The 26,950-nt window shown below is 45.0% G+C and overlaps 1 protein-coding gene across 1 annotated transcript in view; it reads right to left on the reverse strand.

Moving 5' to 3' along the window:
* The window catches only part of LOC147896499 (ADP-ribosylation factor-like), a 40,184-nt gene extending 14,065 nt beyond the window's left edge, over positions 1 to 26,119 (reverse strand). Inside the window, exon 1 of the mRNA XM_087381245.1 lies at positions 25,876 to 26,119. Coding sequence (XP_087237371.1) covers positions 25,876 to 25,932 — 57 coding nt within the window. The 5' untranslated portion in view covers positions 25,933 to 26,119. The remainder of the gene's footprint in view (positions 1 to 25,875) is intronic.
* Positions 26,120 to 26,950: the final 831 nt, after the last annotated feature.

Genomic DNA, 26,950 nt, shown 5'->3' on the forward strand with positions numbered 1-26,950 from the left:
GGTCTTTGGGCTGAAGCGCAAATCAGAAGTGTTCATGGTGTTTAAACACTTTTCAGCCATGGTTGAAAATGAATCTGGACTCAAGATACAGACATTGCGCACAGATAGAGGTGGGGAATACTTGTCTGCAGATTTTGATGCTTTTCTTAAAGGCAAGGGTATTGTGCATCAGCTCACAGTGAGGCTGACCCCTCAGCAAAATGGCAAAGCTGAGAGGAAAAATAGAACTCTTATGGAGATGGACAGATGTATGCTGAAAAGCAAACACATGCCTCACAAATTCTGGCTTGAAGGTCTAATGTGTGCCAACTACATCTTAAATCGGTCTCCCACTAAGGCTTTGAAAACAAAAACTCCCTATGAAGTCTGGAATGGGAGAAAGCCTTCAGTGGATCATTTCCGTGTCTTTGGATGCCTTGCATATGCTCATGTGCCAGTTGAATTTCGGCATAAGTTGTCAGATAAGGCAATTAAGTGCATATTTGTTGGGTACAGTGCAGAAAGCAAGGGGTACCGTCTCTACAATCTTGCTACACGCAAGATCATTGTCAGTAGAAATGTGATATTTGCAGAAAATTCAGCTCACACTCAGGCTGAATTTCATATGCCTTCTTCTTCAGAGGATGTTTTTGAGGGGTTGCTAGCCATTGCCTTGGGTTCCCCTGCTGATATTTCTGATGCAAATCAGAATTTACAGCCACCTCCCAATGCTCCAGTTCAGCCACAGGATGTCTTGCCACCTCCACAGGCAGTGGAACAGGTGGTTCAGCAAGAAATTGCAGACATACATGCAGCAAAAACAGTCCCAAACTGGCTGTTACAGACTCTCAGGGAGAGTAAGATTGATGCTCCATTACTTGGCAGGACTCGCAGTGCAGTAAGGCACATGGAAGGTGCTAATTTAGTGGAATCAACATATGCAGGTACTCTTCTCGATGAGGAGGAGCCTGCAACATTTGAAGAAGCAAAGGACAATGTGCATTGGATGAATGCCATGCACGATGAATTGCAGTCCATTAAGAAAAATCAGACTTGGGATGTCGTAGACTTGCCACCAGGTAAACATGCCATTGATACACGATGGGTTTTTAAAGTGAAACGGAAGCCAGATGGCTCCATTGACAGATACAAGGCAAGGCTGGTTGCCAAAGGCTATGCTCAGAAAAATAGCATAGATTATGAGGAGACTTTTGCTCCTACATCCCGGATGACCACCATCCGATCTGTTATTGCAATGGCTGCACATTTTGAGTGGAATGTTCATCAGTTGGACATTAAAACAGCCTTCCTAAATGGAGACTTGTTGGAAGAGGTTTATGTCAAACAACCTCCAGGCTTTGAAATTTCAGAAAATGCACTTCAGGTATGCAAGCTAAATAAAGCTTTGTATGGGCTGAAACAAGCCCCTCGTGCATGGTATGCCAAGATTCATGCCTTTTTGACCAGCAAGAAGCTGCACAATAGTCCTACTAAGAGCACCCTCTACATCAAGAAGGATGGGGGGGAAATTTTAGTCATCATTCTTTATGTCGATGACTTGCTGCTCACAGGGTCCAATGAAGATAATATTACAGATTTCAAAGCTGATTTGCAGACCAACTTTGACATGTCAGATTTGGGGCTGCTTCACTTTTATTTGGGGATCCAGTTCTCTCAAGAGAGACGTGGCACTGTTATGTCTCAGTCCAAGTATGTGCAGAAACTCTTGGACAGATTTAACATGCATGATTGTAAGCCCCCATGGAGCCGGGGCTGAAACTCACAATGCATGATGCAGGAGAATAAGTTGATGCCACATTTTACAATCAGGCTGTTGGATGCCTCATTTATCTCTGCAACACTAGACCTGATATTCAGTTTGCAGTATCTCAGGTGAGCAGGTATATGCACAGTCCAAAAACTATGCATTGGCAGGCAGTTAAGCGCATCTTCCGTTATTTGCAGGGCACAAAGTCTTTTGGCTTGTTATTTCCTGGGGGGGTGACTTGCAGATGCATGCCTACAGTGACTCAGATTGGGCTGGTGATTATGACACTAGGCAGTCCACTAGTGGCAATTGTTTCTTTTTGGGTAAAGCTTGCATTTCCTGGCTGAGCAAGAAACAATCTACAGTGGCTACCTCATCATGTGAAGCTGAGTACAGGGCAGCTTTCACAGCAACAGTTGAATGTGTCTGGCTGCGTCATCTATTTGCTGATCTTCATCTGTCATTGGAGGGTCCTTCTCCAATTCTCACTGATAGTCTGAGTGCCATTGCAGTGGCAAAGAATCCAGTGTTTCATGCTCACACGAAGCACATTGAGGTTCACTATCACTACGTCAGAGAGAAGTTGCATGCAAGAGAGATCAGTATGATCTTTGTGTCCACACATGACAATGTTGAAGATATTTTCACCAAAGCACTTCCACGTGAAAAGTTTGAGGCATTTCACAGTGCCCTGAACTTATATCCGTTTGGTGATTAATCATCCTTGTACATGACATTGGCACTGCAGGGGGGTGTTAGAATTATAGATATCATTCAGCAGTGACCAATGTAATTTAATAAGCTAGTTAGGGGCACTTTTCCCTCTTTAAGAGGTTTTTTCCCCTAACCGCAGTTAGTCCACTAACTATGGTTAGTGACTACTAAGGTTTTGTCACTAGGACAAAACCTTATCTCACTCCTTCAGTTGTATCTCTTACACTCTTCTATTGCAACTAAGCTCTCAGCTCACTCTCTTGCTCTCTCTCCCATAGGCCTCCCTCGAGGGCAGAGAGCACAGCCCTCCTTTTAGGCTTGTGCAACCCCTTTTGGAGGCTAGAGGCAATCGGCCCTAGAGCCCTGCCAGTCGGCAATACTTAGCCCATGCATTGGGCCTCGTGTAGCCCTATTCGACCCTATTCGGCCCCCTAGGTGCAAAGTCGGCTCCCAGTGTACTGGGGTCGGCCCTAGCATAGAGCCAATTGGAGGAAGTGAGGGGCTATATATAGGCCCCCCCTCGCTCCTTGTTGTTCATCTCATCTTTGGGGCAGTTCTCCCATTGCTCAATAGAAGTTGTCCCAAGCAAGCTATGGGGTTTTGGCCTGAGATCACTTGCAGTTCTCTCTGTTTTCCCCTCTCCCTCTCAATGTGGCGTGTGAGTGAGGCGTGCTCTCTCTCTCTCTTCCTCTCTATTTCCACTGCAGTTCTCACATGGTATCAGAGCCGCTGTTGGCTTGAGACCCGAGGAGCGGAGGAAGTGTTGAGCCAGCACACAGAGGAGGTTCAGGGTGCTGTTCAGAGGTGTCTTTGAGGAGGAGCGTGTGCGAGGTGTGGACTGTTCGGGTGCCCAGCAAGGGGTGACTTTGAAGGATGTTTTCATATCAGAGAGGAGGTGTACCAGAGGGACGGGTCACAGATAGCGAGGAGTGAACATTGGGCTGTCATCCCTTCATCTTCTTCTCTAGCCCTCTCCTTTCTTCCACCTTATGTCACTGTCTATCCCATCCACCACCTCCTTCAATTCAGCTCTCTCCCCGACATGGCGACTTTGTCCAAGATGACAGAGCACAAGACTAGAATTCCAGTGTTGCCCACGTTCCCGATTGACCGGCAATTGGATATGCTCAATTACAGCGTCTAGCAGGTGATGATGGAGTCTATGTTATAGTCATATGATTTGGTAGATTTCATACTAATAGGTGTTGCCCGACCACATCCCCTTGCGAAGGACCTTGGCATCCTGGAGGAGCACGAGACCAAGACCCTATCTCAGCTCTGCAAGGATAAGATCATTCATTTTTCTTAAGATACTCCTCAGGTGATTAATCGCGTGAAGCACATGACAGTGGCCAAGAGAATATGGGAGTATTTGGCATCCATGTATAATCAAACCTCTCCCATGAAGAGGGTTCCCTTGGAAGTCCAGATGCAGTTGTTGGATCCCAAGAAGCCTTCATCGATGGGGGACCACATCAACAAGTTACAGGAACTTCAGCGGGAGATCCTCTAACTAGGGAAGCAGATATCATCCGAGGACATGGCCATAACTCTACTTTTCCAGGAATGGGGCTTTCTATTCGTCCTTGATCACAAGTGGAAGGATGAATGAGTTGACCTGGGAGGAATTGGTCCCGATGGTGCTTGACCAGTAGGAGCGCTTTGTAGATCGTACCTATGAGAGTCAGCATGAGGCTTTGGCAGCTGATCGGAAAGGCAAAAAGCAGTTGACAGCTGAGGAACGAGAAGCACTCAAGGCATCCCATACGTGTACCCGATGTGGCCAAAATGGTCATTATTGGCGGCAGTCTCCCCAAAAGAATAGTGAGGGGCCCAGTAACCAGCTGGCTTATTAGCGACAACATTTACTCCAGCCTTCTAGCTGCACGAGGCAAGATGCGCTCCCAGCAGGCTTTCGGGATCCAAATGGAGGATTGCTTGCTTGTTCGTGGCAGCAAGACCTGCCAATCAAGTGCAGGGGAAAGGGAGTCATGATTGAAGCAGGCTTTCAGGCAAGACCTCGAGCCACAAGGAGTTGTTCTTGATGACTCAGGTGGCAGTATGTTATCTATGTATCTTGTTTGGACGTTATGACCCAGCAGATCTAGAGGGGGTCTCCTAGTGTTCTGTTGCAGCTATTGTCTGATGAGCTGCTAGAGATCCGGATGGGTCAACAGATTGCCAGTGCGGGAATCCAGAAACAGTTGATTGATCCTTGTGAGTTGTTATTTACCCATTGTCCTTGAAGCACTAAAATTCATCAATCTGGCGAAAGTGTACCAGTTTGGAATTGAGAGGGGGTGTCAGAGGGGGCTATCTAGCTCTGTGATACAAGTGTCCATGCAGGGAAGCAGACCTTGCACCGGTGGCAATATCAGTTGAATTGCCATACTAAATACCTTCTGTTGGAGTGATATACCAATACCAGCAGTTAGCACTTGTGGCCTGGAAGCAACAGTTCCAAGTTTCCAATGATCATGCTGAGGCGGTTCGCACCAAGAGAGGATTTCTTCTATAGTACCTGTGGCGGTCTTCAACAATGGAGTATCACAAGATGGATTCCTCCAATTGTTCCAGTGGCACACCCAACTTCCTGGCGATGCTGTTCCATCCAGAAGCTGAGAGGGGTTGTTGGAGCTCAACATCTCCTTGTCACCTAAAGAGAGAGGGCCTTGCTTGTGGGTGTGCCCGCCTAGTGAGAGGCTAGGGTAGATGAGTGAGGGCCTATGTATGCCCGTCCCCTTGTGAGGGTAGTGTCGAATAGGCCGCACTGGGCTATGTGTTGAGTGCTCAGCCTCTCAGAGGGCAGATCAGGATGGCCCTATAGGCAGTTGGGTACAGCCCCTTGAGAGGCCATGGATAGACCTTTATAGGCAAGCCCTAGAGGTGGGTCGGCCCACCCTCCATGTTCGTCAACTGCAAAGGGCAGGGGGGCGGCCATAGGCCTCCCTGGAGGGCAGAGGACACAGCCCTCCTTATAGGTTTGTGCAGCCTCTTTTGGAGGGCTAGAGGCAGTCGGCCCTAGAGCCCTACCAGTCAGGCTGCTAGCCCACGTATTGGGGCTTGTGTAGCCCTATAGAGGGTTGAAGGGGGCCGGCCCCCTAGGTGCAGAGTCGGCCCCTAGTTTGCTAGGGTCAACCCTAGCATAGAGCCGACTCGAGGAGGTAAGGGGCTATATATAGGCCCCCCTCACTCCTTGTTAATATCATCTTTGGGACAGTTCTCCCATTGTTCAATAGAGGTTGTCCCAAGCAGGATGTTCACTTGCAGTTCTCTCTGTTTTCCCCTCTCCCTCTCAGTGTGCCTCGTGTGTGAGGCGTGCTCTCTCTCTCTCTCTCTCTCTCTCTCTCTCTCTCTCTTTCTGTGCACTTCTCAACGATATGACCATAAGTATGATTTCAATCTTTCACAGCATGTAGCCATCTTTGCGACTTTGCAACCACCTTCGTGGCTTCTATATTCTCGCAATAAAGATAAATGAACCAAGCCAAAGCACTCGTTTGCAAAATGCCCTCTACAGGCCGATAGTGAAGATGTTCTCGGCAAGGCCACAAAATAGGATACTCAAAAGTACATGATGTCACAAGGTATGCCAACATCATGGGAGCACCATACACAACAAATCATATGCAATTAGCTCCATTACTCACGATCACAACATCTCTATGGGAGGATCATGAGGAAGGGGGATAAAGGGGTACCTGTAGTTACATGAAGAAATACAGGAAAGAAAGAGCAAACAAATGTGTCAAATATGGTCATCTCCAAAACGAGGCTTGCCTAACCCAATCTTCAACCTGTTGTCGTATGGGGATGACACCAACAATCTGTCCTACAACTCTTTGTCTTGTGGCTTGCTCAAGATCAAGGATACTACCATAAGGGCACCTCTAGCCAATCACCTTCAGATAGCTTCTCAAAAGCCTACTCCCATCAAGAGGCCTTAGCCACATGGCGAAATAGCTGGGAAAGTGTTAGCCAAGATGTGGGAACACTAGGCTTAAGATGTCCTTCAATGTGTGTGGGTGTGAATGTGTGAGCCACCTGAGGCCACTTGTATAGATTAGATCTGATTTGATATAATTGTGAGATGTCACATCATAGGTGAGGGGTGTGTGTGAGAAGTTAAGACCAGCCAGCCTATAAAATTGGCACATGTACTTGGCTTCTACACCAAGCAATCTACACTAAGTCTTGTGTCCTCCACCATGATCCAACAATTGGTATCAAGCCGGAAACATCTCTCCACGTTACCCGCCATGCCTCTGGCTTGCCATTCAGCTCGGCACCTCCTCTCCTGCTGCCCACTATCCTCTCCGTGAAGACAACATGAAGCTATAAGTTTTTATAGAGAAGCCCATTTTCTTCGACTATGGGTCGTCACAAATCAGACTGTAGCAGTGTTTTGGATGTTGCTGGTGAAACTCAAAATTCTTATCTTGAGAATGGCCAGCCCAATTATGCCATACTCAACTATGGAAGATGACGCCTTCATAAAAGCAAGTCTCACGACTGCAACTAAGACGTTCTCTTCACCATAAGATCTATGATGTAGTTCAGAATTGCAATGTCTATGCTCGTAATTTTACTTCGTGCTTGTCTTGCGATAGCTGCGCAATGTCCTTAAAAGGCTCAGGAGTTGGTCGTTTAAGGACATCAATATTTGTTGCCTTCATGCACCGGCCTGGAGGTCTACATGCAGCTGCCCAAGCAGCTCTCCACCATCGTATAAGTCGTCGTGTACAACAGCCCCGATACAGCAGGATGACGTTCACATATTGCCGCTTTGATGTTCCAATCCACTTCCTACGGTGCTACTCTGCTGCCAAAATTACATCAATGTCTCTCAGTAGAGGTTCCAGATCTGCACCTAAACTCATCATCGCCTGAAGGTGTGTTTGTGGCACAAGACGACGAGCCCACATAAGCTCTTAGGGAGAACGCAGGCAAGTGTTTGTTAGAATTATTGGCATATTCTAAGCAGTGGCCAATGTAATTAATAAGTGAGTTAGGGGCACTTTTCCTTCACTAGGAGGTTTTTCCCTAACCACAGTTAGTGGGTTAGTATAGTTTTGTCACTTAGAATAAACTATCCTCACACTTGTACTCATCTTATCTTCTTCTATTACACACTTGCGTTTTGCTCTTGCTCTCACACTCTTGCATAGAATGCTCCCTCTACTCTCACATTTGGTATCAAAGCAGGCAGCTCCCGGACTTGCTCCTTACCCGCAAGCTCAAGCTCCAGCCCGCATTTCAGCAGGACCGTACAGCCCCATACGATTGTACAGATTTCCGTACTCCGTCCGTACGTCGTCCAAGAGCTGCATCATTCGTACTTCATACATGCGCTCCTGCAATCCGTCAATCGTACCGTACCTATTCTGCCCGTCATCCGTACCTTGTACGGATTCCATATGCTGCCTGTATAACTCTACACACCAGCCTCGTACAAGTGCACCATGCTTTTACAAGTGCGTCGTACATCTACAAGTGCATCGTACAACGCCATCCGCACACCACTGACCGTACAGCTTCGACCGTACAATCGTTGTACTTTTTTGCGTCAGTGCCGTCCGTACATTGTATTTTGACGTACATTCCATACAGCATTCACCATACATGTCGTACATTTGTACGTCGGCCGTACTGACAATTTCGTACATTTGCAGGTGTCCGTACATTCTTCCTTGCAGCTTCGACCGTACAATCGTTGTACTTTTTTGTGTCAGTGCCCTCCGTACATTGTATTTTGACGTACATTCCATACAGCATTCACCATACAGGTCGTACATTTGTACGTCGGCTGTACTGACAATTTCGTACATTTGCAGGTGTCCGTACATTCTTCCTTGCAATGTTTTTTTGGCAGGCGCATTTTTGCAATCAGCCATTGTTTGGCTTAGTTTTTGGGAGCACATTTGGGGCATCTTGTTTGTTGCAGGCACTGCAGTCAAGTTGCAAAATCTGCTCCAGAAATTTGGGGCTTTTTGATTCTGCTTGCAATCTTGCAGACAAAATTTGGGGCTTTTGCAGATAATTGCAAAATTTGGGGCTTTTGGTTGATTTGCCCTCTTTCAAGTGCAATTTCTTGCACGAATTTGGGGCTTTTGCATTTTGGATGCAATTTGGCAGTGGAAAGATCATTTGGGAGCTTTGCAAGCAGTTTTGGACTCAGTTTGAGTCACATTGCAGACATTTGTCCTTTTTTGCAGATATACTTTGCAGATTTTGGGCATTTGCAGAGCATTTTGGTGCATTTCAAGCCGTTGATAGGCTGTGATAGCAATTGTCATTTTGGGCAGAATTTTTGGCAGACTTTGGTTGTGCATCTTACATCCTCGGAAGGGATTTTACTTGTCTAGTTTGCTGCATTTCTGAGTTTTCTGGCACATGTGGCTCAGAACAACCCCAATGAGGCGTTTGGAGTCCTCACACAGGAGGATAAGTTAGATGGCACCAACTACTCCTTGTGGAGTTTTATGGTTCGCAACATCTTGGTTGGCAGACATCTCTGGGATTATGTCAATGGAGATGAGACAAGGCCAGAAACTATGGCTACACCTGTCACTCCTACAAGTCGAGGCAGGGGTAGAGGTAAAAATGCAGGACAAGTGGTAGGAGCAGCAGCTGCTACTTTGGTGGCTCCTACAACAGAACAAAAAAGGTGGGATTCACGGGATGCACCAGTTATTTCTCTTTCTGTCAAGAGGTTTATCATTCCTTACATTCGGTCAAGCAAGACCTCAAAGGCAGCTTGGGAGATTTTAGAGAGCATGTTTGCAACAAGAAATGATGCCAGAGTTTCCTTCCTAAAGAGAGAGCCATATGGATGAGGGAGATTCTATGAATACTCACCCCACAAAACTTCAGGATTTAAGGGAACAGTTGCTGAATATAGATGAGATTATTCCAGATTCAGAGATGATTACCACCACTCTTCTTCCTAAGTCTTATCTCGGTTTCCATACCTCGCTGAATTTGTCATTGAGGGGGAAGCAATCCTCTCTCTTTTCACGAGTTGGTAGGACTCTTGTTGCAGGAAGAGCAGAGGAAGAGCAGACAAGAAAGAACATGGCAACACGGGCTGGCGAGCATGCCATGCTTTCAAAGTTCAAGCCCAAAGGGAAAGGGCAGCAAAAGCAACATGGAAATCAGCCCGCACATCAGCATAAAGCTGATTCAGGACAGCCCTCTTATAAGGCTAAAGGTGATGCAGACAAGCCTGAGAAGAAGGGTATTTGTCACTACTGCAAGAAGCCAAGTCATTACATTGGTGAATGCAAGAAGCGAATAGCTAAAGAGAAGAAAAAGGATTCGGGTTTGGCTGTCTCAGATGCATCAGCTCCTAATGCACATGATGGAGGGGATGTTACAGCCAACTTTGTGGAAGAGCATTATGCCTTTTTGTCTTGCATTTCAGATTTTCCAGTGGCTAGTTCAAATACTACAGTCACTCTTGAGGATGCTTTCTTGACTTGCAGCTATAAACCTTCAAAGAATGCATGCTCAGAATGCCATAGGTACCAAATGAGTTTTCAAAGTAGAAAGAAAGTCAGATGGGTCCATTGACAGGTACAAGGCACGGCTGGTTGCAAATGGCTATGCTCAGAAGAAGGGCATTGATTATGAGGAGACATTTGCTCCTACTTCCAAGATGACCACTATCAGATCAGTTATTGCTATGGCTGCACATTTTGATTGGAATGTTCATCAGTTGGACATAAAAACAGCTTTTCTTAATGGAGACTTGTTGGAAGAGGTTTATGTCAAACAACCTCCTGGCTTTGAAATTTCGGGTAATGCACATAAAGTTTGCAAGCTGAATAAAGCTTTGTATGGGCTGAAACAAGCCCCACGTGCATGGTACTCCAAGATTGATGCCTTTCTGACCAGCAAGGGGCTTCATAACAGTCCAACTAAAAGTACCCTCTACATCAATAAGGATGGGGGGGATATTTTGGTCATCATTCTTTATGTAGATGACATGCTGCTCACAGGGTGACATGAAGAAAAATTGCAGATTTCAAAGCTGAATTGAAAGCTACATTTGACATGTCAGATTTGGGCATGTTACATTTTTATTTAGGAATCCAGTTTATACAAGAGAGACGTGGCATTATTATGTCTCAATCCAAGTATGTGCAAAAGCTCTTGGATCGGTTCAACATGCAAGATTGCAAAGCCTATAGTCACTCCCATGGAGCCACGGCTGAAGCTTACTATGTATGATGCAAATGAATCAGTAGATGCCACACTCTACAACTAGGCTGTAGAATGCCTCATTTACTTGTGCAATACACAGCCCGATACTCAGTTTGCAGTATCTCAGGTGAGCAGGTATATGCACAAGCCCAAAGACAACATATACCTTTGTAAGACTAGAATAAGTCCAATCATACAAATTTAGATTTTTTGTTGTTCTAAAGATCAAAAATCTACAAAGAATATAAAAGAGAAAATGAAAGAGAAGAAAAAAGAGGTAAACAAAAACTTTTATGAAAAACAAAAGAAAGACATACTTAGCAAGCAAAGCAACACTTATGTCGTCATCAGTGCCCAAGCATAAGCAGCTATAGTGAGTTTCTAAAGACCCGCAGAGTCTCTTGGGCAAACCCAATGCTTACTAAAATACATCAAATAAACAAAAGAGAATGAAAACAAGAAATAAAGAAGAAACGAAGCAGGTGACTAAGCAAAAATAAACAAGCAAGTCAAGAAACAAAATCTTCCAAAAAACTAGAAACTCTCTCTCTCTCTCTCTCTCTCTCTCTCTCTCTCTACTCCCATATTGCTCTCAAATACATCAAACGTACCTTGTGTTTGTTTGAGTCGGCATAATACCTTTTCATAGATGCGAGAGATGCCTACCCTTAAGGCCAAAGGGACTCCTATTTCGGGAAGCTGTGACGCCCCGGAAGGGGCTACGACGGACGGACGGAAAGCTGGGACGCCCGGAAACTGCGACGTTCGGAAGGGGCTACGACGGACGGACGGGGCTACGACGGACGAACGGACGGAGAGAGAGAGAGAGAGAGAGAGAGAGAGAGAGAGAGAGAGAGAGAGATTGCTACACTTTGGATGCAAAGCTGATAGCAATAACCAACCCCACATGGACAGCCTTGCAGGAAGCAATACTTGCCTCAGCCACGCAAACATTTGGAGCAGCAACTACAACAAAAAAGAAACAGGTCAAAGGACTACCACACAAGAAATGGTATGACGAGGAATGCAAACAACTACACCAAGAGCTGAAATACATACTGGATGCAGATAGGCATAAACAACTGGAGAAGACATACAATGCCCTCACAAGGAAAAAGAAAAGAAAATATATTTTGGAAAGAGAGAAATCTGATTTGGTCACTTTCATCAAAAATCCAAGAAAGGGCTGGAAACAAGTGAAAGGCAGACGGAAACAGGTCATAGGGGATATATCAGATGCAACCATGCTTAATTATGTTATCAAGTTGTACAATCATGCACTTGCTACTAAAATGGGGAAGGAGGATCTATCGGTCACATGCACTAGTCCTTTCACCTTCGAAGACATTGAAGTTGGACTAAAGAAGATGGCTAATGGCAAAGCATCAGATCACATGAAGATACAGGCGGAATTTGTGAAATGGACAGGAGACCGAGCAAGAACATGGCTCTCACACATCCTAACACATGCTCTACACCATGGTTTCCCTCAAGAATAGCAAGAAAATTGGGTCCAGCCTTTACACAAAGGTGGAGACAAAAATTCAGTCACAAATTACAGAACTATAATGTCAGCTCTACATTGGCCAAGCTCTTCAGTACAGTGCTTAAAATGAAAATCAGCTCATGGGCAGACGAGGCACAAAAAAGAGCCACCGGACAGGTAGGCTTTCACAAGGAGCACAGGACAGCCGACCACCTTATTACCTTAAGGGTCCTCATGGATGAATGCATACTGAGAGGATGCACTCTATTTTGTTGTTTTATGGATTTCAAGAAAGCATTTGACACAGTTCCAAGAGGAGGACTATGGAAGAGAATGCAAGAAATAGGAGTCCCTTTGGCCTTAAGGGTAGGCATCTCTCGCATCTATGAAAAGATATTATGCCGACTCAAACAAACACAAGGTATGTCTGATGTATTTGAGAGCAATATGGGAGTGAAGCAAGGCTGCCCTCTATCGCCTACCTTGTTCGGAATATGCATTGACCAACTGGAGGAACTCATCAATGAATTTGCAGTAGAGAAAGGGTTGCAAGGACCGCAATTGGGGCTTTGGACAGTGCTATTGTTGTTATACGCAGATGATGTCGTTCTTTTTGCATACGATCCGGAATCTATGCACAAACTTTTACAAGTGCTTAAGACTTTTTGTAGGGAAAGCGGGCTGCAAGTAAATGTCGAAAAAACAAAGATGATGGCAGTCTGTACCAATCAGCCAGAACATCCCCCTAAGATCACCTTTGATGGACAGATCATTGAGTATGTCAGCACCTTCAAGTAGGTTGATATCCCGGCACATCATAGATGGTGGCAATGTATACATAGAAGGATGGACACTGGTTGGGGGAAGTACTACCAGCTTGAGAATGATTGCAGGCACACCGACACTAGGAACTGGAAAATTCGAAATGTATTGTTTGATGCATATGTAGTGCAAACAATATTATATGGAGTGGAAGTATGGGGAGGCAGCATTTGAGCCTCTACATGGAATGATATTGAGAAAATGCAAAAAGCTTTCTTAAGGAGACACCTTGGTGTCAAACCCACTACTCCATACTCAATACTTCTGTTGGAAATGGGAAGGAGACCGATTGAATTTCATGCATTGATCAGAGTTATGCAATACCTAATAGAGGTGCAGCAAATGCAACCTGATAGGCTGCCTCATAAAGCATGGAATGCCAGCACAAAGCTTCAAAGGAACTACAAAAGTAAGGTCATCTGCACAGGATGGGCAACCGACATAAGAAAATGGTTCAGCAGATGGAAAGTGGAAGCATATTTGACCATGCCGCCTGAAAGGGTCAACATGCAAGAGTTTCAACTGTCTTTACTGAGCACTTTGCGGAATCACTGATTGACAAGTGAAAAGAGGGTAACGCTGGAATACTACCAAGACAACATAAATCCCACATGTTGGTCTACATACATGTCCATAGAGACTCATGCTCAGTCTTATATTAGCACACCTATCCCCCTTCTATATCGCAGAAACATCGCCAAGTTCCATACCAGATCTCATACATTTGCCATTGAGCAAGGAGCTTGGATACACCAGCCCAGGCATACTAGAGTCTGTACCCTTTGTGACATGCAGACAGTTGAGACGGAGGCACATGTAGCTCTACAGTGCCCCCGATATGCACATATCAGGGAGGACTACCAGCAGATACTCGGGGACTCCGCTCAGTTGACATCAGTTCTCTTCACAGCCTCTCCAGCAGCATTGGGATCTTTTGTCACTCATCTTTTTACCTGTCGTCAGGAACTCATTGTTAGAAATGACCCAACAGAGGGTACACGCAGCAGAAGACTTATAGTAATGCCCGGGAGCTCACACAGTGTGGTGTGGGGTGTGGAATCACAAACTTCTTTACTTATGTGCATTCAATAGATGTGCAGACTCATCAATAGACAATGAACCAGCCAGATAGAGAAACCACCAAGATATATATTTCCGTCCAAAACTATGGACACAATACAAGAGAGATAGATCCAGAGTCCCACCAATGGTGTGGTCCTCTGATCTTACCACAAGGTCCTTCTCCTATCAGCTGGCTATCTCTAGACTCGAGCCCGCGTGCTCCACCTCGAGCTTCTGTAGACTTTCCGTCTAGATCACAACACCTTGCTGCCCTGAGAGACAGCCAAGGTTCAGCCCTTGAGAGCTCAGTCTGCAGCACACCTTCTACTCTCCTTCACCTCCAAGATGAGGCCCAAGAAAAATGTCTTCTGGCTGCTCCTGTCTACTGCCGGTTCTGCTGAACTGTTGGATGATTGAATGAGGCCCAATGGCCTCTTTATATAGGCCCCAAGGGGGCTGGCAAAATACCGACCAGCCTGCAGCAGACTGGCCGACCAGTCTGTGGCTGGTCCAGCCCTATAAGGGCACACAACCCAAGGCTTTTGGCCCAAACTTCTAGGGCCCTTTGGCCCTCCATTCAAGGCAAGGGTCCAGCCTATATAAGGCATGCCTACTGCCCACTGACAGCCACATTTCCTGCTCCACATCTGGGCCTGCACATCCTGCCATATCTGTGCCTCTGCTAGGTCCTCTTCCCAGCCACGTGTCCTGCGCCATACTCTTGTACATCCTGCTGTCCTGACCCGCCTGTACCGTGCCATCATCAGGGTCTGTTGCAGGCCCTTCACCTGCCCACTACCCTCGCCATGCTGACGCCATCTGCAGGTCCCAATCCTGTGAGGTGCTGCCCATGTGGCAGCCCCCTCTCTTCTCTCTTGGGCACATCCTGCCCTAGGTCTCCCTCCCCCACGCGCTCCTCATTTGGGGGCTTACAGATGGGGAGGTGACCTTTCCAACACCCCCTCTCACCGACACATCTCGGCCCAATGCCAACACGTCGATGAAGATGCTCCAGTAACTCCCTGGTCGTAGTCCCCTAGATCCTTTCGGTGTCGAAATCTTTTCCTGGCTTTTCATCCAATGGCTCCTGCTCCACCAGGTCCGCTTCCGCTTCCACACACCATCTTGGTACACAGCACCTCCTGGTACCACCTCCTTTAGTCACGTTCCCGCCTCTGAACTCGAGCAATCCAGCCGTCATGATCTTCCAGTCGTCCCCCTCATAATGACTGAACAACCTGAAGTCTTCCAGGCACCATGCTCTGAGGGTCTGTTTCAACCCGTCCTTCCTTTGGCAAGGTCTGCAACCAATGAATATTTCCAGATAACCTGGACCATGAACTCTCGCTGAGTTCTCAAGCAGGTACTTTCTGGCTTCAGTACTCTTTGTCCATCACCTTCTAGCAATCTGCGTCCAAGATTTGAAGAAGCACCAATACTTCCCCTTCTGCCTTCGAAGAAAGCCAATTCCTTCCAATCTCTTATCACCTGAGACAAATGAAGAGCAGAGTCTCTCCACAGCATGCTATAAAGGCTCAAATGCAAAATATCAAATACATTCCAGACTGTTGTACTGCCTGAATGTTCGCTCTGAAAGCAACCTCTCATTGAGGCACCCACCAAGCGCTTGTGTAATCCTGTACTGTCCCCTTCTGAACTCCAACATCCATCTGACCATGAGACCCCAGGGCCTTCCATGGAATCCACCCTCGTGTCAGTGTCAACAGCCACACACCTGGAAGGTACCAAGCGCTCCATGCTGTCCTTCACCTTCACAAAGGCATCAGACTCCTCGTCGACCCACATCTCTATGTCAGACATCCTCACTGTGATTTCTGGATCAACATATTTGACCTCGGTAACACTCGGTGATGTCACCAGGAACAACTCTTCGATTACCACATTTGCTTTGGCCTTTCCCTCTGAATCTGAGTCGGACTCCTTTTTGTTTTTCAGATCCGCCTTTTTCTTTCTGCAGTCCTTTGCAAAATGTCCGGGCGTATCACAATAGAAACACTTCTTCTTGTGCTTCCTCTTCGAAGTCCCCTCGTCGTCAGAGTCATCTTGCTTGGACTTGCCACCGTTAGGCTTGCCCTTTCCTTTGCCAGCGGAATCCTTCACCAGCATCGCCTTGTCATCTTTATCCTCGTTGTAGAGCTTCTCCCGAGCTTCCTCCTGTAGCAGTAATGGACACAACTCTTTAAACGTCAGAGGTTTGGTTCTTTGTCCTGCTGTCATAGCCGTAACAAAGCTCTTGAAACTCCAAGGCAGTCTCCTCAGTACCATCAAGGCCAGATGGCATGAGTCTGTCTTCTGACCAATTGCTGCCAGCTGATCCCTCACCACCTTGACCTTCGTCAAATGGCTATGTACCGTATCTCCTTCTTCCATATCAAGATTGTAGAGTTGATGCTGAAGAAGCACAATCCGGGAGGTGTTGTCTGTCTCGTACAGATCTTTCAGGGTGGCCCACGCCTCTACTGACTTCTCGGCCAGTTGGATATGCGGAAGAACGGAGTCCGCCATAGTCCCTATGATTATTGCCAGGGCATGGGCATCTCTGTCTTCCCAAGCTTCAAGCTCCTCTCTGTCTACTGCCATGAGTATCTCCCCTTTCCTGTCCACCGGCTTCGACTCCTCTCCCGTGGTCAGCTTCCACAACTTCCGAGCCACTAAATGACTCCGGACCTTCACTTTTCAGATCGGGTAATTAGTCCCATCCAGGTTCCCAGACTCTCCAAAGTTAAGGATAGTGTAAGAGAGAAAACTGGGGAAGGAGGAAGGGAAAGCAGGGGCTAAAGAGGCTGTAGAGGTCGACATCTCTGCTGTTTATACCACACAGCAAAGTCAACCAAACTCAATTTCAGTAAACCAGAATTCTGAACGCACCTGACTAAACCTGAGTCACCCTCCTTCTCGCAAGGGCACAATCCTCCAGTCGTTGAAGTCGATTCCCTAGAGCTTCTGAATCAGGGTCGTCCTTCAGCAAGGTCCCTGCCTTCAGGCTCCCACACCTGTGAGCCTCCTACTTGGGCTCTGATACCATGTTAGAAATGACCCAACAGAGGGTACACGCAACCGAAGACTTATAGTAATGCCCAGGAGCTCACACAGTGTGGTGTGGGGTGTGGAATCACAAACTTCTTTACTTATGTGCATTCAATAGATGTGCAGACTCATCAATAGACAATGAACCAGCCAGATAGAGAAACCACCAAAATATATATTTCCGTCCAAAACTATGGACACAATACAAGAGAGATAGATCCACAGTCCCACCAATGGTGTGGTTCTCTGATCTTACCACAAGGTCCTTCTCCTATCAGCTGGCTATCTCTAGACTCGAGCCCGCGTGCTCCACCTCAAGCTTCTGTAGACTTTCCGTCCAGATCACAACACCTTGCTGCCCTGAGAGACAGCCAAGGTTCAGCCCTTGAGAGCTCAGTCTGCAGCACACCTTCTACTCTCCTTCACCTCCAAGATGAGGCCCAAGAAAAATGTCTTCTGGCTGCTCCTGTCTGCTGCTGGTTCTGCTGAACTGTTGGATGATTGAATGAGGCCCAATGGCCTCTTTATATAGGCCCCAAGGGGGCTGGCAAAATACCGACCAGCCTGCAGCAGACTGGCCGACCAGTCTGTGGCTGGTCCAGCCCTATAAGGGCACACAACCCAGGGCTTTTGGCCCAAACTTCCAGGGCCCTTTGGCCCTCCATTCAAGGCAAGGGTCCAGCCTATATAAGGCATGCCTACTGCCCACTGACAGCCACATTTCCTGCTCCACATCTGGGCCTGCACATCCTGCCATATCTGCGCCTCTGCTAGGTCCTCTTCCCAGCCACGTGTCCTGTGCCGTAATCCTGTACATCCTGCTGTCCTGACCCGCCTGTACCACGCCATCATCAGGGTCTGTTGCAGGCCCTTCACCTGCCCACTACCCTCGCCATGCTGACGCCATCTGCAGGTCCCAATCCTGTGAGGTGCTGCCCATGTGGCAGCCCCCTCTCTTTCTTCTCTCTTGGGCACATCCTGCCCTAGGTCTCCCTCCCCCACGCACTCCTCATTTGGGGGCTTACAGATGGGGAGGTGACCTTTCCAACACTCATAGACTCCTGACCCCTCTCCTTGAGGAGACTCTTTTTACATTGTATCGAGACGGGTCCCATGGGTCATTTTTTGGCCCCCCGAGGACGCTAATAAATTCTACTTCTACTTCTACTTCTCTCTCTCTCTCTCTCTCTCTGTCTCTTATTTAAAACATAAAAAGCTAAATGGCCCTTTACACTTATGTATCATTTCTACAAAGAGGCAAAAATACATTTCTAACTTAGAAAGCACAAGCATGCTTAAACAAACTCTCTTTTGAAACTAAAAGAAAAACGGGCTATTCAGCTCTCGCTTTTTGTTTTCAGCTTATGTTCAATCATTCTAAACATACCTAAGGCCGATACACCATAGATAAAAACTTCATATCTAAGAATGTGCGAACTTTTCTCATTATTTTCCTTGGATTATACCTCTTGTGTAATAGTAAAGTGATCAAATTACTACATTGAGTGATAAAAGTCTCCTTAGTTGTACAAAGGCGAGAAAATCTATGGAATTGGGAAGAAATGACTCCATATTTTGCCAAATCAGAAATGTTTGAGTCAATGTGAGGCATTTTTATAATGTGTAAACCACTATATTCAGGTTATTCACGTTTATCATATATATCAACCTCTAATCCTATGGTAGATTGAGAAAGTCTAAGATCTAAGAAAACACAAGAATCCCCTCTTGAAGTGCAGTTTAGTTCACAAGAGTCACGAGGATAGATTCCTTCTCCAAAAGCTCTAGCATCTTTGTACATAAAGTCTTGAAAGTTAGGAACATCTAGTACAAATAAATCATCTATAAAACGCCTAACTTGACTAAGCTTACGTAAAATGATAGGGCAGGTATTGATAGAAACAAGACGTTGCATAAACTCAAATTCATAAGTGAAAAGATAAAAGTTTGCTAAAAAGACAGGACAATTAGTGCCCATGGGGATTCCTATAACTTGTTGAAACAAAGAATCACCTATTGTGATGTAAAGATTATCTAAAAGAAAATCTATTCAAGAGCAAACATCTTCCACAGTTACTACCTTTGTGTATCTTTTCTTTTTAGAACCTATGTCATGATCTTTATTTTTTAGCCACAAGAAGTCAAAGCATAAGGCTGTTTTCTCAACTTTTAGCACTTTGCATCTATCTTTGTCAAATCTCAGCTTGAAAACTTCAGCCACTGGCTTTTTAATTCTAAACTTCATGTCTTCCAGCTCGATCTTTGTGTAAAGCGTGATAAAATCATAGGTTTGAAGGAGAATAGGAGACTCTCTTTCTTGAATGCTTCGAGAGGAATTAAAAAATTTTACAACAATAATCACTCCTACAGAGTCATTTAAAATCCAGCTTGAGTGCGAGGGGACATCTGCCTCTCATGGACACTAGGCAACATGGCTAAAAGCATTAGCTTAGCCATTTAGAGACATCCATCAAAGTAGTCTCACAAGCAGCTGCAATAAATCTTGGCTTTTTTGGAGTTTTGTGAAACTTCCAAGCAGCATAAAGAAAAGGTATGCTTGGAATCTGGATTGCAAACAAACCCAGAAGACTTGCAAAAACTCTGATGTTTTGAGATCAAATCCTTTTGAGAAACTAAGGCAGGGGCGTAAGTTTTGGCAGACGAGTTCACTTCTCTCAAAAGACATTCTAAGTAAAACTTTTTGCAAATAAAAACAAAGTTATTGGAACATTTGTCCACATAAGAAATGACAAAATTCCTATGGAATTTTCGAAGAAGAGTTTCATCTTCTTTAGAAAGATGGTTACTTTTCTTTGAGCAATTAACCGAAGAGACTTCTTCTAGTTTCAGAGCAACTTTCTTCAAAATCTTCCCTTTCCATTCTGATAAGATATTTTTAACTCCTAAACATTCTTCTAATTGCAAAACAAACTTTGAGATTCCCTTATCGATAGCTTTTAAAAGGCAAGACTCTTTAAAAGAGTACAATCGAAATTTCGTGCCTTTCATGAAAAGGTCTCTTCGGTTACTAGAAAGCAAAAATAAGGTATCAGCTGTGACTACATGTCCTAAATCAGCATCAATAAAGCTTTGGAATCTCTTACTTTTACAACAACAAGGTTCTTTAAGGATAGAAGATTTTGAATGCTCTGAAAGCCTTTTACCTATCTCTCCATAGTTGAAAGCCTTTTGTCCTAAAGTTTTTACATACTTCCAAGCTACTACTGGATGCTTCCAAATTCTTCTCACAAAATGAGGGAGAGAATCCATTACTTCAGGAGACTTCAAAATGGAGTTTAAGCCTATCTTGTCAAGTGAGGGAGAAGTAAAAATACAAATCAAGAGTTCCTTATTTAGATAGACTTCTTTGCTTTGAAAGGAAGCTAAAGCGATCCAACGAAGTTTTAAGTTGTATATAATGGAGCTTATTTAGATTCAAATCCTCAAAAGAGAAGTTTTCCAAGGTGTATTGAAGATTAAAAAGAACTTTGACATTATATTTTTCAAAAACTTTTATTGAAAAAAGACCCAGTGACATTAATCTATCTAGGTAGAGTAGTCTTCTTTTATAGTCTCGAGAAGCAAAAACTCTTGGACCTAAGGAAGTTAAAGGAACTAAAGGAGGAGGAAGTGGAGGAAGAGGAAGTGAGGGAGGCAACTCACGAACTACATGTGAGATTGCAAGAGAGCTAGGACAACCTCGTAACATAACTTTAGGTTTCCATACGATGTTAGGTGTATGACTATGTTGGTAATTAGGAATGTTAAAGGGCTTGATATGAGTTTTCCACATCAAAGGGTTCTTTTTAGAGGTTCTTTTATTTTTACGAAGAGTTGATTTTCCTTCCAAATTAAAACCTCCTAGAAAGAAAGTGTGTAAAGTTCTCATCCAAAACAATTCACGAGGACGAGCAGCCTTGTAAAAGTCCTTGGCATTATTAAAATGGTTCTCTATATGCTCAATGGGAAAGCAACGAAAAGATTCGAAACCAGACTTTGCCATTGCTGCATATAAGGGTTTTGAATTCTCAATTAAGGAATTCTTCCTATGAACTTTTCTAGCTTCCCTAACATGTTCTTGAAAACGAATAAAAGTTGTCCTATAGATTTGTCCTACATAAAGCATATTATTACTATGTATGTTATAGACAACATAAATTACTTGCGTGGCATGAATAGGACTAATAGAAACAGAAGTCTTGAGATGCTTGTTTCTAAGACGTCTTAGTTTATTAAGAATTCTTATGTTATTATTAGTATAATGAGTGCTAACTAATAAAGCCTTAAAGTTAGACCAATTAATGTTACCTTCCACAAAATCATGAAGATTATTCATGTTTGACCTAGCTAAAAAGTTATACCTTTCTCTATATATGTTTCTTCTAACTTTTTTGTTTTGATTTACCGAGCCCAAAGACAACACATTGGCAAGCTGTAAAACGCATCTTCCGTTACTTGCAAGGCACAAAGTCTTATGGCTTGATGTTGCCCAAGGGAGGTGACTTGCAAATGCATGCTTACAATGACTCAAATTGGGCTGGAGATTATGACACTAGGCAATCCACAAGTGGCAATTGTTTCTTTTTGGGACATGCCTGCATTTCTTGGCTAAGTAAGAAACAATCGATTGTGGCTACTTCCTCCTGTGAAGCTGAGTACAGGGCAGCTTTCACAGCAACAGCTGAGTGTGTGTGGCTACGCCGCTTATTTGCTGATCTTCACCTATCATTGGAGGGTCCTTCTCCAATTCTCACTGATAATCAAAGGCTATAGCAGTTGCAAAGAATTCTATGTTTCATGCTCGCACGAAGCACATTAAGGTTCATTATCACTATGTCAGAGAGAAGTTGCATGCAGGGGAGATCCGTATGATCTATGTCTCCACACATGACAATGTTGCAGACATGTTGACCAAAGCACTTCCACGTGAGAAGTTTGAGGCATTTCGCAGTGCCTTGAACTTATCCTAGCATTAGGTTGCTGTCCTTTATACTGACATCCCCTATGCTGCAGTCAAGCAAAACAATGTGCCAGAGCACAAAAGCGTATGAGGAGAATCTCAAAGCTGTTCTCTAAGGAAGAAAGAGAGCCATTGTAAGGCCTAACAACAACCACTGAACACTGTGATTTTTGTTTGAATAAAGTTGGTTAATAGTCCACTACAAGCACAGTGGACTGCCTGCACATCCTTTGGGGGGAAGGAGATTAAGATTGTGCCATCTGCATGAAGTATGAGCAGCAAGGTTTCTGCCCGGCTGCATCCACAACTTGCTTACTGCATGCATCACCAGTGTTTCAAGTTCATCAATGTATAGAACGGTTGGCATACAAAGTTTGAACCCTTCCCTCCACATGCTTATTGTAACCGCAGCCTTCAACAAACTAAAGGGCAGTGATCTTCTTCTACTCGGTCATAAACCTCATAAATAGCCGCAATGCAAGTTTCAGTCACTTCAACAACTTAACAAAACTTAGAAACAAACTTCAATAACAACAATGGGGAGGCTAGAATGCCCCTACTCAGTGAAAACAGTACACAGTGCTCCTGGAGGCTGGCAAGTCTAGCAAAAGCTCCCTCTTCAATTTTCGTTGGATTTTTGCTGGTTCTTGCTTTTGCTCTGGCTGCTCTTCCATCTCTTGCATGCTCTTCGCGGCAGGCCTGTTGCAGGCACGCATCCTGAGGCTTTGTGCGGTTGCTAGCGCAGATCCCGCAGCAAGGTACGGGTCATTTGCTGCAGTCTGTGCAGCCGTAGGGAGTGTACGGAGCAAAGGCACAGCACCGAGGCTGTTGTACAGGCTGCTAGGGCATGTTTTTAAGGCACAGATCCCAAGGACAAGGCTTTGGGGCAGATTTGCAGGCCGGTGTCCTCTTCAGCCTATCTCCTGCCCCCCTTCCACTCTCTTTCTTCATTTTCTATCATCTCCCTGAAGCTGGAAGTCTCGTGCACCCTACTGGGAACCTGGTCAAGGGATAGGCACGAGGATTGAGCTCGCCCCTCTACCACGGACAGCGGGTATTTGGATTTGGGCTTCCCTTTTGTTTGCATTTCCTGCTTTGAAGCATTTTGCAGTCCTTTCTAGTTTCTCTTAAGTTCTAGCAAGCACCCAGAGGCAAGGGTGTTCCTGGGAAAAGGCTTAAAGACAGCGTGGATGCATATGATAGCCTTGAGGCTGCTTGGGTACAGTTTGCTAGTGGTTTGGATGCCTAAATGCCTTTCAGTTGGGTCAGTTCAGAAGTGGATGCCTGGTGCAGTTGGATTAGATGCCCAGAAGACAAATCGAGGATTTGTAGAGAAGAACAGGCAAGGGTGAACCCCTGGTGTAAAGCATTTCCATTCAGAAGCATTAAATAAATACCGAAAGGGGCGCCAAGGCATTTGGGGCAAGTGGGTGCACTATGTACTCTTTTCACTGAGCAAGGGCATTCTAGCCTCCCCATTGTTGTTATTGAAGTTTGTTCTAAGTTTTGTTAAGTGGTTCAAGTGGCTGAAGCTTGCATTGTGGCTATTTATGAGGTTTATGACTGAGTAGAAGAAGATCACTGCCCTTTAGTTTGTTGAAGGCCGGTTACACTTATAGAAACTTGTGACTACCCAAATGCGTCCTTGAGAAATATCAATTGCATGTATATTTAAAACAAGCGGAACCTGATTGGGGAGGAGGAAAGAAAGAAAGAAAGTTTATTAAAGTCTACTAAAGACTCATGGGTCTATGAGACTGATAGAAAACTTGATACAGTGAGCAAAAGGGTGGAGCTACTAAACGAGCATCCTAACCCATGCTAGAGAATTGTGTAGGACATAGTCAATGTCATGATTACCATAGTCAATACAATGCAATACAGCACACACGCGGCACGAAATGTCAACGTAGGCCCGGTGACGGACTAGGCTGTACAGGCAAAAACCTCACGATACATCGTTGTCTACTATCTGGAAGTGTAGCTAATCGTGATATCCTAGCAACAGCTCTACGCTTGGCAAGCGCCACAGCAACCCCAATCGACTGTATCCTAGGTCCAGACATAGATGACATGTCAACGAGCGTGATATACGCATCTGTCCTCTATCAAAAGTCGTGTATCAGTCTCTGGGTCTCTCTCTTGCTTGCTATTTGTGATCGTGGGAACAGTGTCTGATAGGGTCTCCCGTCCATGTCTCTATGATCTCATGAGACGCTCTCTGTGTCGGACCGCTCCATGAATGAAAGCCACGAGGCACCTCTGGCCTGGGTATGAGAGAAGTCTAGAAAGGGGCCCAAAGCCGTCTCTGAAGAGGCAGTGATATCGTCCACGAATCTCATAGTAGACTCATGCAATGAAACACAGAACTGCCCAATGGCAATCCTAAGCGAGATTGGTTACAGCTAGTGGAACCTAGTCTCCATGACTTGGGCAAAATATGTGCCCATAGCATTATATGGGCCTGCTGCAAGAAAAATTAGGCAATGCTGACATTTAGAGCTATGAGTCGACAAATCGCCCAGTCTCTTAACCTTGTAACTTACAATGAACTCTGACGAGCTCAATACACTACACAATTGGTAGACTGCACCTGACTAAGGGCCAGTCTGGTCAGATGGGTATCTGTTGAAAAACAGAAGAACAACCTGATGTAGTATCCTCACACATGAAGGAACAACGTACTGCATACACTAATATTCACACGATCCATGCATCAAGTTGTCAATGTTGAAAACAGGATTATCCTGTGCTCAACATCAGGATTATCCTGTGCGCACAGTTCATGCAGAAGATAAACATTGATTCATACTGCCTTGACAGGATTTTCCCTCATTATGTTTGCCTGAAATAATGCTCTGACGGTTTCCATCCATAATATCCAGTCCTAGGAAATTTAGTTTACCCACATGGCTTTAATCATTATTTTTATGAGGAGCTCCCCACGCTCAAGCTAGCATTGAATAGACGAATCCCCATGGAGGCTTGGCTCAATAGAACCCAGTTCTGTGATGGGGGGCCATCAGATTCCCCGGGCAGCCACCCTGGTCGCCATCTTTGCATGCAGGGATGCCGGAGGCTGTTTCATCCAATTGCATGGAAGATCAAAGTTATAACGAATCACCCAAGCGTTGTAGTCCTGTGCTAGCAGACCCTCAAACAGAGCTGCCGGGCTGGCGCTGGAATGCCAATGTTAATGCACCTGCAGAGCATCCTGGAAGCATGAGGCGCTGCTAGCAAGCTGCAAATAGCACTGGAACAGCGCTACTGGCAAGCGTGGGGAAGCCCTCTAAGGAGCTTTCGCTTGTGACATTTGCTCTGATAATTAAATAATAATCATTAGATATCATTCTCTTGGAGTCTTTGGATGGCAATACGACATCATGTAAGTCATTTCCGCACGAAGCCGTCCAATGCATAGAGCTGCAGCAACCTTAAATCTCACGTGAGAAGACTCTGCAAGCCGAAGGCTGGATCTGAAGATCGTCTCTCCTGATCCTCGTTTTCAGCAAACCAACCGAGTTATATTCTAGTGGTCAAAGCAAAACCAGACAGAAGAGAGCTTGAATCTTTGAAGATTCCGCTCAAGAAATGTGTAGTCTAAAAACTGTACATCGAGAACGAACTAGCTTAATTACATAATAGACCTTCTGATGCGCCAAGGTCGGCGCAAAATACAATGCGTTCCGCGACGGATCCGTTGGCAGTCTGAACCATAACGTTAAACAGAGTTTTTGCAAGACTTCAAAGGCAGATCCTACGACTTCGGGTACTCACTAACAAGTAAAAAACGAAGTCCCAAAACTGTCAGGTTAGTAGCAACCCACATACCCGCATCTCCTTGTTGCCGAAGATATTATCGAAAAGTTTGCGAAACGTCTGTCCCATGGTGCACACACTGAGTGGCCTTGGGGAGGCTAATCCAAGCTAGTCGCCTCGCATGCTACAGAATGGAAAGAGAAGGGCGAACAATTGGTGTGAGTAAGGCAATGGACGGCGCTTCAAATGGGTCTTTGGCACGAGGAGACGGAGCTAATCATTCATTCTACTACTAAGGGGCTATGTCATGGGACCTAAACGCGTATGACTATTATTGTCACATGTTTTGCCCTTACAAATTTACAAAATTATGATATAACACTTTCGAGTGAAGGAGAGGTCCTAGTAACTAACTAAGTCGCAATACTTCAGCTCTGGACAGCCCACGGGATATAGCAGCTTTACTGGGGGACAATAAAAACCTCAACAACTTAATGCATCAGATGCTACAAGTGATTAGAGCTCTTGTGCTAGACATCATTTGGAGGCACAGGAATGCCATCGTTTTCCACAGAGCGCCTAGATCTAGGATCCCCATGGAAAAAAGTTCAGAGGAAGTGCGGGCTCTCACAGCCCTTTTTGGAAAAAAGAATGATGCTTGTAATGCCTTGTCAAGGCTGTGGGTTTAAAGCTAGTACCTCCACTCTGGAAGGTGAATTGTAATTATTTCTCCTTTTCTCAATATATTTAACTTTATCGCGGGAAAAAAAACTAAGTCACAATACATTAGAACTCTCTCTCTCTGTCGAGTTACTACCACTCATAATTTTCCAACTAGTTCCGTGGTACGCAGACAGCAAGGCGTGATTGTAAACAGTGTTCATTTCACAATCCCAACATGAGCACTTGTGGCTATTTTAGTAGCATTCTATTATAAGTTAACTACATTAAACTTCAAAAAACTAGAAAATAAAATAGTGTTCTTTTCTACGACAGTTTCATTTAACAATAGAAAAAAGACTCAAATTTTAGAAAAGAAAAACCGCACAGCATTGCATTATCGAAGATTAATGTAAGCAACTTATAACAATATTAGTCAAAGTAGCCAAAAGTGATGATATCGGCTCAATGTTTTTTTGAATGATCT

The sequence above is a fragment of the Dipteris shenzhenensis genome, chromosome 11 (genome assembly GCF_047967505.1).
Source record: "Dipteris shenzhenensis isolate YYH24624 ecotype China chromosome 11, Dip_SZ_1.0, whole genome shotgun sequence".
Taxonomy (NCBI): domain Eukaryota; kingdom Viridiplantae; phylum Streptophyta; class Polypodiopsida; order Gleicheniales; family Dipteridaceae; genus Dipteris; species Dipteris shenzhenensis.